This window comes from Sphaeramia orbicularis, chromosome 8 (assembly GCF_902148855.1).
Source record: "Sphaeramia orbicularis chromosome 8, fSphaOr1.1, whole genome shotgun sequence".
NCBI classification, from domain to species: Eukaryota; Metazoa; Chordata; class Actinopteri; order Kurtiformes; family Apogonidae; genus Sphaeramia; species Sphaeramia orbicularis.
The window spans coordinates 27,750,102-27,769,670 of NC_043964.1; the positions used below are offsets into that span (position 1 = coordinate 27,750,102).

Sequence of the window (19,569 nt, forward strand, 5' to 3'; positions counted from 1 at the left end):
GCTCTTATCACTATTATAACCTTTAACCATGGGGCAACAACACTTCATCCAAAATGAACCCAATGTGGAAGGATAGATAGATAGATAGATAGATAGATACATAGATAGATAGATAGATAGATAGATAGATAGATAGATAGATAGATAGATAGATAGATAGATAGATAGATAGATAGATAGATAGATAGATAGATAGATAGATAGATAGCTTTATTAACCCGTTTATGCATGAATTATGAGAACTTTAATCAAGATTTTTTTTTCCTGATGTTTTTATTCCTCTTTAGGCATTAAAAAACAATGCAATTGGAAAAAAAAACATTTATGAACCTATTTTTCATGGAGTTGCAAAAATGTCCACTCAGCTGGACACCATACATTTCATTTTTGAAGCAAATAAATGTGTATTTACTGATATACTGTGTCAAAACATTGTGAATGCTGCTAATCTGATGTTTTGTCACAATTTAACACACTCTAATACTAGTTATTACTCACTTCATAGAGATAACATGTAAAAAAAACAAACAAACCAAAAAAAAAACACCTTTAAAAAAAAACAACAACAACCTGTTAATTACAGTCTAATAACTAAACAATATCAAGCCATTTTTTTTACACTTAAACATATCACTGCAGATTAGGTGTATAAAGAACAGCAAATTTACACTAACGGTATGAATTGCAGTGCATAGGATGATGCATAAGTGTCCACTGTGTTGGCTGTGTTGGAACTAAAACAGCAAAATTAATGAATATACAAAAGAACTGAAGTAGAATAGCTGTCCACTGTAGTGACCACTATGCATGAAAGGGTTAATCCCCAAATGGGAAATTAAAATGCCATTTATTCATAACACTCCTCACACAGTACAAAAACCCACAACATCATTATGGACTCAGCTACAAACCCTTGTAACATCAGTGCAACAGCCCAATAGCAATTTCAAATAAAGTTCTCATTATAAAAATACACAACAGCAGAAACAAAAGAGTTCCTAAGACGTTCAGTAGAACACTGGGGCATCACCGTTCCCTCACTAAAGGAGCTTTTAAGTTCATTGAAGATACTGTGGAGCAGATGTGGTATCTTACACTTGTAATAACACTAACGGCCATTGGGGTGAACTCCAAAAAAACCAAGCTCACGTTGACCTACACTGGACTTCTCTCTAAAATGCTACCTCAGTCATTTCTTTCCGGGGCTCATTCTGGTCCCATCTGATTTATTTAGACCCTCTAATAAGTGTTCTAGGGTTCTACCTTGCATTTTTCCTCCCTTAACCCTTTATCAGACAAGTGACTATTTTTTAGTAATTTCAGTTACAGTTACAGTTACAGTTAGAATGAGGAAGGTGAGACAACAATCTTAGGTCCAATGTGGTCTACAGGGTCTGGAAGGTCCACCTCTGCATGAACAGAGAGTGGACCTGCTTTTTAGGTACCATGAAGTAATGGTACTAATGTAAGGAATGATGTTCAAAGGGAGAATGTGGATGTGGACAGGGGTCTGGATCAGCACTTCTGTTGTATTAATGTTCTAAAACTGATATTCTAATGTTCTAAAATGCATGCTCCTTTCACCTTACATGTGCTTTTCTTAAATTTTTTATACAGGGTGGGGAAGCAAAATTTACAATATTTAGAGGCAGGGAATGAAAGACAGTGTATGACCAATTAGTTTATTCAAAGTCATGAGAATTTAAATCTTCAAATCATATTTTACTGCATTTCTAACGGTCTTGTTGTCTACCTCAAGTTCAATTGCCATTTTTCTCATGGATTTGGTTGGATCCTTTAGGATTTTGGATTTGAGAGCTTTAATAAAAGCTTTGGTACGTTTTTTGTTGCTTCCTCCACTTCCAGACTTTCTCGTAATAGTTTTGCTCATAGTCATTCTCTTCTTTCCATTATAAACAGTCTTTATGGACACTCCAACTATTTTTGAAATCTCCTTTGGTGTGACGAGTGCATTCAGCAAATCACACACTCTTTGACGTTTGCTTTCCTGATTACTCATATGGGCAAAAGTTTCTGAAAAGGTATGGATAATAGTGTTAGGTATGATTATGACATCAGTATATGTTTGGTTTCAAAACAATTGACGTAGTGCCTGCTGATAAAAAACAACTAAATGTTCATTGTAAATTTTGCTTCCCCACCCTGTATGCTTCTTGGATATATTTTTTCCTACTTATGAGCCAGGACCCAAATATGGTAACATCATTGACCTTGATTTTTTACATGACAATTTTTTTTTTTTAATTTTACAAAATTGATAGTCATGTTATATCCTCCAATAACACACTAAGGTTGACATTTTGAATTTCAAAGTATTTCTATGTATGCCCTGTAAAGGGTTCATTAGATCTGAGTTATCTATGACTAATTTAATGAAACACATTTTTTCTGACCGACTATGTTAACTATACAGTCTTGGAAAAACGTATTAGATCAAAAGTCATCAAAAACAATGGTTATGCAATCAAGTACTAACTCCTGTGTGTATCACGTGACTAAAACAGATAGAAAAGAAAACATGGAATGCCTAAAAGCACTGTTTTTGTCAGTATAATGCCATAGATATTTGAAGTAAGAACTGAAGTGATTTTGGTTATTATCAAGAAAACCATGGAAAATGGATAGATATCAGCTCTGAAATTAAACTCTTATGAGCTATTTTTGTTGTTATCATTATATTTGTCCAAACAAATGTACCTTTAGTTGTACCAGGCATTAAAATGAACAAGAAATTGAAGAAAACAAGGGGTGGTCTCATAATTTTTTCCACGACTGTAGTTGTGGATGCTGTAAAATCACATTTTTTTGCATTGCTTGGTGAAGTTTACCATTATACAGTTACTGATTAACATAAACTCACCACCTTAGTTGAATGATAAGTTTGAATCATTGTGCCTATACCTGCTGTTTATTTACTTTAGTGCCTTCATTAAAACAGACACCACCTGAGTCCTACAGTTACCGAGGGGGTTGTTGTGTACGAGTCAGTGGTTTTGTCTCATTCTCTTTTATCACACTGCAGCATTTTGACTTTGTGATAACAGTAAAAGGCGTATACTTATATGCATAGTAAAAGCTGATTATCACAGCGCAGGGGAAATTATGATCTGTCTCCCTTTTGTTGTTAAGGTGAGATCGCGAAGCACAAGGGTCCGCCAGTCTTCACTCAGGAAGAAAGGTACAAGATGGTGCGGGCTATAAAGTGGGTGGATGAAGTTGTGGAAGGAGCGCCTTATGTCACAACCCTGGAGACCCTCGACAAGTACAACTGTGACTTCTGTGTACATGGAGGTACCTATCACTGGAAAATTCAACACTAAAGTCAAAATGTAATGAAATTAAATATAATACTAAATTGCTAATTATGTTGTATGTATGTATATTTTATATGTATGTATGTATAGTTTAATAATCACAGGATAAAATTTATAATAAGGTGATAATAGTAATAGTTATAACGATATACAATAATAATAATAATAATAATAATAATAATAATAATAATAATAATAATAATAATAATAATAATAATAATAATATGTTGTGTTGTAACTATGTTTCTTATTACATAGAGACTGACTGAGAATTTAGAAGGTTAACCACTGACTATGGACACACATAAACAAACTAAAAATAATACATGTGTATTTTAGTTTTATTCTAGATTTGTTTTATAATATTATATAAAATAAACTTCTACTATCTGTAGGACAAGTTCTTAAATACTGGGGATCTATAAACACAAAGGAGTACAATGGGTTTTTGTGAATAACTTAAATACTGTTTTTTGATCAACATGTTATTGTTTCTGTTATAAACCAGGCAGCAGAAATGTGTATCAAGGAAAAAATGAAATGCGAAGAATACAGAATAACCCCACTGCATTACTCATTCCCCTCCTACTCACGCAAATGCCGTATAAAATAGAACAAAGAAAGAAAGAATAGATAATTACTTCAGTCATTTCTCCTAAACTGTCCTCCACCTATCCATGCAATCCATGATCTGAACATAAAAACAAAACAAAACACATTTCTACTAATAAAATTCACCAATTAGTGGTGGTAAATAAAGTATATGAGTGTACTAAAGAAAGAAAGTACATAAAAATCAAACACAAAAGATCCGGAGCAGAAAAGAAGGAATAAGACTATTTTAACTCTTAAATGTTCAGTTTCTCAATAAGATGCTTTTATAGTTTAACCTCAATAAATATCAATCAACATCAAAACTAATATCTAAAAGCAGCCTCACAGTATACACTTACACTTTTAAGAGTTTAGGGGGATTTATAAAGATATATTTGCAGAAATTAAACATATTATTCATAATTATGTTTTCATTAGTGTATAACCTGCTTGTCTTTCATGTTTTATGTTTTTTTTATTTTTATTTATTTATTTTATTTATTTTATTTTATTTCGAACATGCAAAGAAAATAAAACAAAACAAAGCAAATTAAGACATAAACAATATAACATTTAAATGGACAGAATCTATCTTCAAGCACATACAAGTCTGAATTTTGCATGGTCGAAAAGGAGTAGGAAGAAGTATAAACTTATTTAATCCTACCCCTCAGTCCTTTTACACCTTTTTTATTAACTTTATACAGCAATTAACCTGTACTATTGCCCTAATTTTAGCATTGTACCACAACAATCCATAATACAGTAACTGAATTATTCGCAACATTATATTCGTGTCAGTATGGTCATACAAACAGACTCAACAAATCAAACATTTTCATCAATAATTACAGCAGATTTAACAGTACACTATCATACACAAACAAAACAAACAGGCCTCTTTGTCATTATTAAATACTGTACCTCTCAAGAATCAATTCTTTCTATCTTTTTTTAAACTGAATTATGTTTGATATTTGTTTTATCTCCACACACAATTTGTTCCACAGTTTTACTCCACAAATGGAGATACAGAAACTTTTTAATGTAGTGTGTACTTTATGAATCTTTAAATTTAATTTTCCCCGTAAATCATAGCCTCCCTCTCTTTCACAAAACATTTCTTGAATATTGCCTGGTAGTAACTTGTTTTTAGCTTTATATACTATTAGAATAGTTTTGAATTCCACAAGGTCAATGAGTTTTAAGATTTTAGATTGTAAAAATAGTGGATTTGTGTGCTCCCGAAAACCAACGTTGTGAACAATTCTTATTGCTCTTTTTTGCAATATAAAAATCCTATGCAATGAACTTGTATATGTGTTTCCCCATACCTCCAAACAGTAACTTAAATATGGTAAGATCAATGAATTATACAGAATCTGAAGTGATTTCTGATCTAATATCCCCTTTGCTCTGGCCAGGACTGAGATGCTTCTAGATAGTTTGTTTTGTTTGTATGTTTGTATGTTAGCTCAGAACAGACTTATTTTTCATCTTTTTCTATTTTATATTTGCTGGTATTCAGTGTTAAGGTGCATCGTTGTCATCTACGTGTGGACAAAAGTTACACAAAGTGCAAAACAAATACTGGCTGCAATGGGAGGCATTTTTTGCACCCACTGCAGGTTAGAGTGAGGCGTTATTAAGTTAGAGATCTGCAAATTTACTCCTAAACTACATTAAATATCACACATTGAACCTTCAAGCCATTGATGTGTGTGATTCTGGCAAGTGGATTAAACATAAACGTATTACTATTATTACTTACATATGCTCCTGGTTAAACCCACTGAAAGACAATTTTTAGTCGTAACATGAAACATATGCTGTTATTTTAGATGATATAACACTAACAGTGGATGGGAAGGACACATATGAAGAAGTGAAGAAGTCCGGGAGGTACAGGTGAGCCGTAACTATGAAAATATGCAGAAGGTACATGAATGAATGACTGAATGAATGAATGAATTAATGAATGAATGAATGTTTATTTCAGTTAAATACAAAATACAAAACACATACATATTAAAAAAAAACATGATGAGGAGCGGTTGCGTTTCTTATGTTAACACATTTCAAACTATGTCATTACAGGGAGTGTAAGCGAACGCAGGGAGTGTCAACCACAGACCTGGTTGGCAGGATGCTGCTGATGACCAAAGCACACCACAGCAACATAGTGAGCACAACTTTAGATGATCTAAATCAATGGTGTCAAACTCATTTTCTTCAGCTAAATTTAATCTGAAGTGGGCCGGACCAGTAAAATAATAGCATGATCGCCAATAAATAATGACAACTCCAAATTGTTTTAGTGCAAAAAATAACATTCAGTTATGCCGATATTTACATTTACAAACTATCCAAACAAAAAGGATGTGAATAACCTGAAAAAAATGAAATTTATTAAGAAATGTAAGTACAATTTTATCAGTATTATGCCTTGACTTATCATTTATATTTATATACGTGTGCATTACAGATCTGATCTACTACGTCAGGCTTGGAGATCACGTGTCAAACACACGATACATGCTATGGGGTTCCACAAGGGAGCTGCCTGGGTCCACTACTATTCTCCTTATATATGCTACCACTTGGAGATATCATCAGAAAACATAATGTTAGCTTCCATAGCTACGCGGACGACACACAAATATACATCTCCGCAGAACCCAATGACGTGACAGCCATCCATTCCATTACAAACTGCCTCACAGCAATGAATCAGTGGATGTGCAGGAACTTTCTGAAACTGAATGAGGAAAAAACTGAAATCCTGCTTGTTGGCCCAAAAGCAAAAAGGGAAATGCTGATGAGTAGGATGGGCAAACTCACTTCCTGGATCAAACCAGAAGTGACAAGTCTGGGAGTCATTATAGACTCAGACTTAAACTTTAAGTCCCACATAAAGAAAGTCACTAAAACGTCATTCTTCCACCTCAGAAACATAGCCAAAGTAATGCCGGTTATAAATCGAAAGGATGCTGAAAAACTGGTCCATGCTTTTATCTCCAGCAGACTGGACTACTGTAATGCACTCCTTACAGGTCTCCCAAAAAGCACCACAGACAGACTTCAGCTGATTCAGAACTCTGCAGCTAGGTTATTAACCAAAACCAAGAAGAGAGAGCACATTACTCCAGTGTTGGTTTCCCTGCACTGGCTACCGCTAACCTACAGAATTGATTTTAAGATACTACTCCTCACGTATAAAGCTCTAAATGGAACCGGACCAAGTTACATTGCAAACTCACTGATCAGTTATGTACAAACTAGAACACTGAGGTCATCAAACGCAGGGTTAATAGCGACTCCCAGAAATATTACAAAGAAAATGGGGGACGCAGCCTTTACTAACTATGCACCAAAGTTATGGAATACAATTCCAAAAGACATTAGAGAAGCCAGTTCACTGAATATATTTAAAACAAAATTAAAAACATTTTTATTCTCATTAGCCTTTGAAAGGAGATAAAAATGGGGTCACAATTCAGGAAACAGGAATGTGCGGTTTTTCATTTTTATTTTATTTTATTGTATTTCTGTTTTTATTTTTTATTTTACTGTATTTCAAATTTCATCTTATTTCTTGCACTTCAAAAATTCTATGTATAATCACATATTTTAATGTGCGCTACTTTTATTTTTATTTTATTATATTTCTCTCACATTTCATCTTATTTCTTGCACTTCAAAAATTCTATGCATAATCAAATATTTTAATGTGCGCTGTTTTTATATTTATTTTTATTTTATTGTATTTCTAATCAAATCTAAATGTATTTTAATATTATATTTTTTTTCAATCAATGTGAAGCACTTTGGGCTACAATTTCTGTATGAAAGGTGCTATACAAATAAAGTTTATTATTATTATTATTATTATTATTATTATTATTATTATTATTATTACAAAGGCACAAAACATTTAGTAACAGGCAGAATATTGTTAAAATTGCACTTCATTTTCTTTAGACATTTCAGGTTGTTCATATTTGTTCAGGTTATTCACATTTTATTGTTAAAGGATAGTTTGTTTCTTTCTTTCTTTATTTAGGATCCCCATTAGCTGCACCATAGATACAGCTATTCTTCCTGGAGTCCTTACAATAATCTTTACAACTTGTCAGTGCAAATAACATACAATATAATCATTCAAAACAATTTCCACATTCTACATAACATACAAAAAAACAGACAAAAATACAAACACGACAGCTCCTTTAGATTAGCAGCGGTATAGTATATACTGTACATATATTCAGTTAACCCAGGTATCAATCATCTATTGTCAATAGATGTTTCTTGACTGATTTCTTAAATTTCATTTGCAAATAACATACAATATAATCATACAAAACAATTGTCACATTCTACATAACATACAAAAAAACAGACAGAAATACAAATTAATGTAAATATTTTCATCATTTAATGTTTTTTTTGCACTAAATCAATGAGAAAAAATGGTGTTGTCATTATTTGTAGGTTATTATGATATTATTTTTGAGTTTGATGCCCTAACTTGCACTTTGCTAATTCATCCCGTGGGCCGGATTGGAACCTTTGGCGGGCCGGTTTTGGCCCCCGGGCCGCATGTTGGACACCTGTGATCTATATGCTCTTTATCCCCAGTACAAGTCTAATTCTTCTTGTCTGCCTAGGGACTACAGATGGAAGTTAGCACTGATGCTACAATCTGGCATATTTACAGCTCCAATTGTTGTAGATGTTCATTAATATGCGCTGTCCCTCATAAATAAATAAATAAATTCACTCTTCTTGTCTTTATAGGATAGTTCAAACTATCAACAACACACAGACAACTTTGGAAAGGTAGGTACCAAACACATTTCTATTCCATTTTAATGTTCATGCTTAGATTTATTTACAGTCAAATGAATGGTTAGCCTCATAGCGTCATCGTCTATGTCAGGGGTGTCAAACTCATTTTAGTTTTTGCCCAATATGACCTGAAATGGGCCGAAGCAGTAAAATAATAGCAGTGGAAAAAAGTGAAATTACATTATAATAATGTTTACGCCTACAAAGTTTCATTTAAAAAGTGAACATGAACAACCTGAAATGTCTTAAGAAATATAAGTGCAATTTTAACAATATTATGCCTCAGTTTATCGTTTACACAAGTAAATCACAACTTACGGATCACAGTGGACCTACAAATACACAAAACATTTAGTAACAGGCAGAATATTGATAAAATTGCATTGACTGCTCTTAAGGCATTTCAGGTTGTTCATATTTGTTCAGATTATTCATTTTTTTTTGTGAGAGGATTGTTTCTAAATGTAAATATTTTCATGTAAATTTAAAATTTTATGCTAAAATAAAGAGAAAAAATTGGAGTTATCATTATTTATTTTTTATTTATTCATTTATTTAGGTTGTTATGATTGTATTTTACCAGTCTGATCCACTTTAGATCAAACTGGTCTGTATGTGGAACCTGAACTAAAATGATTTTAACATCCTTGACTGTTACACTGGAAAAAATCAAAATCTTACCAAAACTGTTTTGGTAAGATTTCTTGAATAAGATTTTCCAGATCTATTGTCTAAAAATAAGCTCTTATTATCTTACTGAAAAGTTACTCTTTAGGTGATTATGTCTTATTTTAAGTGTGATTTTGACTAGAAACGAGAAAAATACACTTGGAACGATTTGGATTTTTCCAGTGTAATATCTCCAGTGTAATTTTTGCATTTCACATATTCATCCCAGAGGCTGCATTGGATCCTATGACAGGTCAGGTTTGTTTGACACCTGTGGCCTAAGTCATACTTTTTGGTCAAACTGTGATATCTGCGTAATAGTAAAGTATAGAGAGTAAAGTTACGCAGATGTCACAATTTGGCCAAAACTATAACTTACGTGATTATGCTATGAGGCTAACAGTATGCATCTGTAGTTCCTCCAACTTCACTGGTTTTGTCACTCAAGTGTCCAAAGTCACCATGTGGACCAGATGTCAACCATTAGCTGACAAAGACCTTTACTCAAAGCCCACTTTATAATCAAGTTGCATTTCCTTCCGGTAAACACTGAATGCCACTTCTGTTTCTGGATGAAGGAATAACACGCTGTGGTTCTAAACAGAGTAAAAGCACTAGAGGGTCTCTTCACATTTCAACATCGAGGCTAGAAGAATAATACTGTTAATTTGGCAAGTGCTGAATAAATGTATTGAGGGTTTGTGGGCCTGCATTGAACCATCCAACTTGGCTTTACTTCGCTCAACCAGCGGGTGGTGCTCATTCAGCGTCTTCTCATCCTGATCTCACCCCACTGTGATATAATATATATGTACTGAAACTGGTCTGCCTTATTGATACTCATTGTGCCTGTTTTTTGGATTATGGGGGTCGCATGCTCAGAGGGGCCACAGTCCCTGGACTGGGGTGTCACAGTTCCTTCAAACGTCACAGAAGATCATCCAGTTCGCCTCAGGTCAGGAGCCTCAGCCTGGAGACACCATCATCTACGTGGCAGGAGCCTTTGACCTGTTTCGTATCCTTTTGTTCCTACGCTGACAAACAAACAGAGCAGTTACATTTCTTTTTCTTTTTAAACTTTATTTATAGAACTTTTCAACATTTACAGAACTTTTCATTTCACAAGTATAACATTTACAATTTCAAGCAATGTATTCATAATACAAAGATTGACACCAGGCATGACGAACAAACATAACCCAAGGGGAAAAAAAAAAGGCAATACAAACAAGACACGCATAAAGACAGTCAAGACAGTGCATTCTGGTACTGTTAAAGGAGGAAAGAAGATAAATGAATAAATAAATAAATAAATAAATAAATAAATAAATAAACAAAACAGGTCAATAACAACATAAACACCTAAAATGTTTTCAAAGTTCCAAGCCAGGCAACTTTTTCACACAGTATAAAAGAGGTTCCCATATTTTGTAAAATTTATTAATAGAGTTATTTCGGGTGCACCTCATTTTTTCTAACTTTATATTAAGCATGATGTCTCTAATCCAGTGATTGTGTGTTGGAGGTGATGAGTCCTTCCATTTGAAAAGAATGATACGTCTAGCTAGTAAAGATGCAAAGGCCACAACTTTTTGTAGGTTAGCTGAAGGAACTGAGTCATCCGTGCATGAAATGAGACCAAAAATAGCAGTAAGGGGAGATGGCTGAATACGGCACCCATATGCCTTGGAAATGAAATCAAAAAAAGAGTTCCAGAAGGGGAGAAGTTTGGAGCAGGACCATAGCATGTGGTATACTGTTGCTGGGGCCTGCTTGCATCTGTCGCAGATAGGATTTATGTCAGGGAATGTTTTTGCAAGTTTAACTTTAGAGAAGTGCAATCTATATAAAATCTTGAATTGAATTAAGGAATGTCATGAACAAATAGAGGAAGAATGGACCCTAAGAAGTGCCATGTCCCACTCCTTGTCTGAGAGTGGCATCCCGATGTCAATTTCCCACTGTTCATGAAGGTGAGATACGGACAGACTCAGAGCCTCCAAAATCTGAGCATAAATCATTGACACTGCCCTTGTCCATCGTATTGACCTCTAGGATATTATCCAAACCTGATAGAGGGGGCAGATTTGGAAAGCAGTTACATTTCTGATGACATTTAACTTTACAGGTTAAGACCCAAACAGTCGACCAAAAGCATCTACTGATCTAAAATGTATAATAACTTTAGAATCACTAATCCTATCAATACACAGAGGTAATTAAAGTAAAATACAGTTTCTCAGCTTTAGTTATCAGATGTGACCCATTTGGACGTTCAGAGGCTCCGTAAGCAAAATAAAAACACCTTTACCTTCTGAAACATTGATCCACCTGTTAATCCCATGTAGTTTGATGAATTCAAGTGGGTTACATTAAGTGGTGGAATGTAATGAAGTAAAATGACTGTTACTGTACTTAAGTACATTTTTTTATGTGTCTGTACTTTATTTAAGTAAATTTATGGAGGAGTACTTTTTAGTTTTACTTCACTACATTTTAGAGCGAGTATCTGTACTTTTTACTTTTTACTTGTGTTTGCGTTACATGCTACTTTTGTTTTCTTCTTCTTTTTGTAAATTGATTGTTTTACCATGTGCACAAAGCGCTGTGCAACTATACACATCACCAGAATCCAGCAGTAGAGGTAGAGCTGGAGTGATCTTCTCTCCCAAAAGAGTGTGACTCAACAAAAAAAAACTTTGAAAATCAACTCCTTTTGAAATTGAATCATAAATACTGGTAATATTCAGATTTTGAAATGTCTGGCCTGTTGGGTTGATTATTGTGCCAGAAGAGTCTGTTTATTGTGGGTCCTCTTTACAGTTTCAGACCAGAGCTTGTTATGGTTCTGTTTACAGTCTCAGTACTAAATGAGTTGAACAGTCAGTTATAATGCTGGCTATTTTTTTTGTATATTTACCAAACGTCCAAATCCATCACTTTTACTCAGTATTTACTTTATGAAGTATAATGGTTGAATCTGGATCAAATACTTTTACTCTTTGCTTTTAAAGTAGATTTTAAAATGAGTACTTTTGTACTTTTACTTAAATAAATTTTACCCTGGATACTTTTACTTTTATTTAAGTAAATTTTTTGCCCCTGTATCTGTACTTTTACTTAAGTAAAAAATGTGTGTAATTCATCCACTACTGGTTACTTTTGATGATGATATATTTACCTCACCTTTCTCTGTTTTGATATTCCTATAATAACCTGTGAATTTACTCTGAGCCGTTGTGAACATCTGTGAGGACAGTCAATTGAATGTTGGAAAATACCTGATTTTGACTGAAAAATGAAAAGGATAATATAATACATTGCAACAAGTCACTTAGGAAAGGTTAGAGTAGTGGAAGCTTAGTGGAATATATTTGGAAAAATCAAGTTAATTTTATAAATTTGGTATGTTCCCTTTGGAAATTCCTTTATTTGGAGCATTTTTTTTTTTACTTTATCCAACTGTCAAATAGACTTTTTAACTGTCAAATACCGAAAACATCTACCTGATATTTAATAACTTTTCAGCCATTCAGCCTATCAATACATTTTAGTAATTCATACAAAATGAAGGTAATCAATCAAACCCATGTAGTTTGCGAAATGACAGGGATTGTAGATGCTTGTTTTTACATTCAATGAATACACTTTGTTAAAAAAAGTCCCTTTTGCTTCAGTTTTCTCTGTTCTGATATAATAACCTTTGAGCTTTTATGAACATCAGTATGATCAGTAAATTAAATATTGGAAAATACTTGATTTTCACAGAAAAATGCATAGGATACAATAATACATTACAACAAGTCACTTAGGAAAAGTTAGAGTAGTAGAAGATTAGTGGAATATATTTGGAAAAATCATTTTAATTTTATGAATTTGGCGTTCCCTTTGGAAATTCTTTTATGTGGAGCATTTTTTTTACTTTAGCCAATTGTCAAATAGACTTTTTCATTGTCAAATATCTAAACAGCTGCTGGCAACAAAAAAAACATCTACTTGATATTTAATAACCTTTAAACCATTCAGCCTATCAATGCATTTTAATAATTCAGATAAAATGCAGGTAATCAATAAAACCAGTGTAGTTTGAGAAATGACAGTGGTTGTAGATGCTTGTTTTTACATAAAGTGAATACACTGTATTGAAAAATTCACTTTTGCTTCAATTTTCTCTATTCTGATATAATAACCTTTGAGCTTTTATAAACATCAGTATGATCAGTAAATTAAATATTGGAAAATACCTGATTTTTACTGAAAACTACACAGGATAAAATCATACATAGCAACAAGTCCCTTAGGAAAGGTTAGGTTTAGAGAAAAATTCATTCAGAAATTACCACCCAAAATGGTTCCAGGTCTTAAACGGGTAATAAACTAAACATTTGGTGACAGAATTATGAATTGTAAATTTTAAAATGCATCCTTGACCAGTCTCCTCTCAGACATTGGCCATGTGGACTTTCTGGAAGCGGTGCATAAGCTTGCAGATAAGCCGTACATTATCGTGGGGCTGCACTTTGATCAGGTGAGTCTTTGTCTGTCTGTGTTTTAGTCATGTTGCATCGGTGTCTGTGTCTTATCACAGACTTGTTGATATATTTTCAGGAGGTCAATCGCTACAAAGGGAAAAATTACCCCATAATGAATGTCCATGAGAGAACGCTCAGTGTCCTGGCCTGTCGAGTAAGACTCTCCTTTTATTGTTTATCCATCTGCACAGTTTAAATTATATAAATCACTATAGCTGGTTTTTGTCTTTTTTTATATATATATATATATTTTTTTTTTTTTTTCAGTATGTGTCCGAGGTGGTGATTGGTGCACCATTTGCAGTCACAAAAGACTTACTGGACCATTTCAAGGTAAAAGCAAGAAAAATCACACCTTCACTCCTATTCTTATTAGTCAAGTGAACATAACAAGAAGTCTGTGTCTGTTTTTTTTTCCCACAGGTAGATCTTGTTTGCCATGGAAAGACAGAAATATACCCAGACAAGGACGGATCTGACCCTTATGCTGTAAGATTCTTAACACTGACTATATTATACTTGCAAAAATAGTCCAATTTTGCAAAATTTTGGAAATCTTGCATTTGATGTGGCTAATTAAAGTGGATATGATCAGGTATTTTCTAATATTTAATTTATTGACCATACAGGTGTTGAAAAAAGCTCAAAGGTTATAATATCAGAATAGAGAAAAGTGAAGCAAAAGTGACTTTTTCGACAAAATATATTAACTAAATGTAAAAACAAGTATCTACAACCATGTCATTTGTCAAACATGACTACATGGTTTTTACTGATAACTTGCATTTTACCTGAATTTTTCAAATGCAGTCATCCAAAAGTTATTAAATATCTTAAATCAGTATATGTGTTATGTGGCCGGCAGCTGTTTAGGTATTTAAGGGTTAAATAGACTATTTAACAGTTGGCTTAAGTTAAAAAAAAAAAGAAGTTCTAAATCAGGGTCCATACAGGTGCTTGGAATGCTTGAAAATGCTTGAATTTCAGTGTTATGTTTTCAAGGTCTGAAACGCACTTGAATTTCAGTTTAAGTGCTTGAAAATGTTTGCAATTACAACCAAAGCTACTTACAGAGAGGTCATACATTTTATAAAACTACGTCAAAAAAGAAAATTAGCAGGTGTTCTCAGGTCGACCTTTTTTGGATAAAACTTTGTGTTCTCCTTTAATTTCTAAACTTTTTGCTGTTATGAAACAGTTTTAGACGTCTATAGCATAATAGGATATACCTCGTTGTGATGAAAAAGTAAAAAAAAAATAGTCATGAGTATATGTATTCCTGTAGATATGTATTTTTTAAGGTGCTGTGCTGGAAAAATTTGAAAATGAGCCTTAAAAGTGCTTGAATTTGACGTTGAAAAATGTGTATGAACTCTGTAAATAAAGGAATTTCCAATAGGAACATGAGGTTTACATCACATCTCTCAAATTCATAAAATTGACATAATTTTTCTAAATATATCCCATTATTCTTCTTAATATATCAGGACAAATTGTTGAGTTTTAGTCTTAACATAACAAACTGACTGACTGATACATTTATTTTAAGGAAACACACTGGGAAATAATTTCCTGTGATGGTAAATTCCTTTTTTTGATTGCCCCCATCATTTTCAGGAGCCCAGGAGGAAAGGAATCTTACGTACTATTGACAGCGGGAACAGCCTCACCACAGACGCCATTGTGCAGAGGATAATAAAAAACAGGTGAACGAAAACATGCCCATCATCTAAGACTACATCTCATGAGTGTATATTTAAATATTTGTGCACAATACATACACTGTTGTCCATAAAGTTGGAATAATTTTGTTTTCAGACACATTCCATTTAATAATTATAGTTAACTGCTACTGTCACTTATATTTTATCAAGATTTTTCCTGCCTGGTCCCTCAAAGCCTCCTGAATAGAATTACCAGTGAAAATCTGAGCAAATTTTGACTAAATAGAATTGAGGGCTGCGAAACTACATTTTCTGATACTCACTGGTAAAGAATTCCACATTTCTTTTAAATTAATTGAATTAATTTTAAAAAATTTAAATTAAAATTAAATTAATTAATTAATTGAATTAAAATGATTTTGACACCATTAATTGTTAATATCTTCAGTGTAATTTTTGCATTTCACAAATTCATCCCGCAGGCCGGATTGCACCCTTTGGCGGGCCAGATTTGGCCCCCGGGCTGCATGTTTGACACCTGTGAACTATAACAACAGAATTAAATGTATATATAGTTTTGCTGCATCTGTTCTCATTTGATATCTTATACACTTAAATTGAGCCAAATTTTGCTTATAATCTGCTTTTACCACCAAATCACCTAAATATTTGGTATTTAGGTGCAACATGGACAACTTCAAATTTGACCTTAATTTTCAAGGTCAAATAGGAGCTGATGTGTCACATTTGGATGCCATTGCTGACCTACATTTTTCAGGTCTTTCAGGGACAGTGTATGGTCATGGGGGCAGAAAGGAGAAGGTAGCACAGATGAGGAGAAGGAAAGTGATACTAGAGGAGCAGGGAGTAACAGGGATATAATGTAGGTATCAAAAGGGGTGAATAAGGGGTCAGAACAACATTTATTGGTCTTGTTAAAGGAAATGTAGCATCCTACACCCTCTGCCCTGATGCAATAATGTCAGGTTTGGACTGTTTTGCTCTAATACAGTTATATCCAGAGTACGATAACAGTGTTAACCCCTTAAGACCCAGTGCTACTTACGATGTGGCAGTTCCCAAATGAATTTTTCTCTATTTTTAACCTTTCTTAAGTGATTTATCAGTATCTATTCTTATGTTTTGCTCTGTATTTAGTATTCTTAAGTGAAAATCAGGTATTTTCCTATAGTAGATACCAAACTGGAAGAAAAACTCCAAGTCACTCTCTTTAAACATTAAAATGCCTTTATTATCATGGTATGGTCATATCTAGACCTAAAAAAACACTTCTACGCATTTCAGCTTCAAGCCTTCATCAGGAAGTCAAACAGGGGCCTGGAAAACTGTAGGGTCCTATATAGTGGGACCTGACCAATAGGAACTTGCCAACTGGACATAAAGATAATGACCTGCAGAGGGTGTCCACATGTAAAACAGCCAGCAGATGGTGTCACTGCAGGTCAAAAGGCCATACACAAAAAAGAAAACTTCATCTATATAAATATTTACAAATATACATGGATAAATAACAGTGTGAAATTACATATCCATCTTAATTTAGGGTCAAAAAAGTGTAAAGTCTTTAAAAACAAGAAACAAGCAATTCATTAGAGGAAAACAAAAAAGATCCAACTTTTCATTTAGGCCAGGGGGTATAGCGGCTTGGAGTTTAAAAATCCAGAAGACCTCCCGATTTATCAGTATTTATTCTTATGTTTTGCTCTGTATTTTGTCCTCTTAAGTGAAAATCAGGTATTTTTCCTATGTTTTAATTTTTTTTATGATAATGTAGGTATTCATAAAAGCTTAAATTAAAGTTGAGGGGTTAATATATCAAAAACAGAGAAAACGGAAGAAAAAGTGACTTTTTCAGTAAAATATATCATTAACTGAACATAAAACAAGCATCTCTAATCATTGTCATTGATCCAACTCCATGGGTTTTACTGGTGAATCAATGTTGTAGAAGATGACGGTGTTTCTATGGTAACCACAGAGCCTCTGAACGTCCAAATAGGTCATATCTGATGACCATGAAAGATGACAAACCAATTATTTACAATTTTGTGATTGTGATTTAGTGATATATTCCGAACATGCAATAAAATTTAATATATATGCGAACAAGTAAAACATACATAATAATATAAATATCAACAATCATAACAGTCTTAGACAGAAGAACAACACAGTAGTTCCATTTACATGTCTGAAAAGGGGTGGGAAGAAGTGCAACTAATTCAATCCCATCCCCTCTCCCTAAAATATTATTAATAATATATGTGTCCCTCTTCCATGTATTTACATAGGATGAGTGAATCAACAAGTATTAAAAAGTTTAGATCAGGAGTTGATTTTGGTCACCAGTGGATGTTGGGTCTTTATGGCTTAAAGGACATTCTCTATTTGTTTTGGTTTGATTTAGGTTGCTATTCGAGGCAAGAAACCAGAAGAAGGAAGCCAAAGAGATCGCAGTGATCCAGGCCATGAAGCGGCAAGAAGAGGAAAAGATGAAGGAGAGAGCCCAGGCTGTTCTGTAGGAAGGCACCATGAACCCAGTGTTAACATTACCCTGACATGATAACGTATCTAAACTCATGTACAGTCAAATCAGCATAACCATGACACACTGCAAACACAGTCCTGCAGTCCCTAATAACAGTTTTTAATCAAGGCAGCACAGTCTGTTATGGGATTATCAGGTATAAAGTGTGTGTGTATGTGTGTGTATGTGTGTGTGTGTGTGTGTGTGTGTGTGTGTGTGTGTGTGTGTGTGTGCGTGTGTGTGCGTGTGTGTGGGTGTGTGTTGGGAGTGGTCCTCTGTGTATTAATATATACTATATATGCAACTACATGTCTTTCCTGTAGCAGTATTGTCATTGAACACATCATGCATACAGACATCTGCTGTCCCATCAAACCAGCTAAAGACGGGACAGAAAAAGACTGAAGCATCAAAGAGATCACCGTGTCTTCAACTGTCTATATTAAGTCTTCAGATATTTTTAGGTACTTTTATTTTTTTGCCTTCAGAAAATCTTGAATTTATAAGTATTTTATCTTGGGATTTTGACATACGAGGGGGCAAATGTGGGGATCTGAGACCGAGGCATTACAGGAAGTGATTTTTGATCTGTCATTTCCACTGGGCTCCTGCTGCTTTCTGCCTATAAATGGGTTTAGCCCCGAGATTTATTTCTGTATATACTGTATGTACTGTATGTAACTAGTACAGGTTGTATGAAGGATGTTAAAAACCACTAGATGTTTTAGGGAGGAAGTGTCCCTGCTTCTGAAGGGGAAAGGTCTTTGCTGGACTTAAACAGACTCTTACGGGACCTCATGTACATACCAGTTCTTGCTCCAGGCTGCACTGACAAAAAAAATCACCAGAACTGTTTACTATCTGCTCTAGTGGAGCGGGTTTTAACTCAAAAATACAGACTGTCGACACCTGCGCTCCTGGCACTTGAGTGCAGTTTTTTTAACCAACACTCCTTAAATTTATCCTAAGAGATATATGTATATATATATATATATATATATATATATATATATATATATATATATATATATATATATATATATATATATATATATTAAAAGAAAACACTTCAGAGTTTTAACATAATGCTTTTATTTTACTTTTCATAGTATGTAACTATTGAGATATTAGAGATGCTAAGTGTTGTTGACCTCTTACTGTTATTTTTGAGCCCTGAACAATTTAACCTCTGTCTCTCTATCAAATGGGATTTAATAATATATTTTTTGTAGAGCATATTTTACTCACCTCTTCTTCATTAACGACTGTATAAATGGTTTCATATTGTTTTAAAAGCATTATAATGTCTGTATGTCAAGTTGGAATGTATTCAGTGTAGGCTAAAATCTGTATGTTGACAAATACTGTAGGAACTG

At 33.8% G+C, this 19,569-nt stretch overlaps 1 protein-coding gene across 2 annotated transcripts in view; it reads left to right on the forward strand.

The window, feature by feature from the left end:
* LOC115424532 (ethanolamine-phosphate cytidylyltransferase-like) overlaps window positions 1-19,191 on the forward strand; it is a 37,122-nt gene extending 17,931 nt beyond the window's left edge. Inside the window, exons 3-13 of one of the 2 annotated variants that reach the window (XM_030141862.1) lie at window positions 3,151-3,312; window positions 5,771-5,837; window positions 6,027-6,111; window positions 8,730-8,771; window positions 10,332-10,464; window positions 13,895-13,977; window positions 14,058-14,135; window positions 14,249-14,314; window positions 14,405-14,470; window positions 15,599-15,687; window positions 18,074-19,191. In XM_030141862.1, coding sequence (XP_029997722.1) covers window positions 3,151-3,312; window positions 5,771-5,837; window positions 6,027-6,111; window positions 8,730-8,771; window positions 10,332-10,464; window positions 13,895-13,977; window positions 14,058-14,135; window positions 14,249-14,314; window positions 14,405-14,470; window positions 15,599-15,687; window positions 18,074-18,188 — 986 coding nt within the window. In that variant the 3' untranslated portion in view covers window positions 18,189-19,191. Of the gene's footprint in view, window positions 1-3,150; window positions 3,313-5,770; window positions 5,838-6,026; window positions 6,112-8,729; window positions 8,772-10,316; window positions 10,465-13,894; window positions 13,978-14,057; window positions 14,136-14,248; window positions 14,315-14,404; window positions 14,471-15,598; window positions 15,688-18,073 lie in introns of both variants that reach the window. The other variant, XM_030141861.1, reaches the window with a different exon arrangement.
* Window positions 19,192-19,569: the final 378 nt, after the last annotated feature.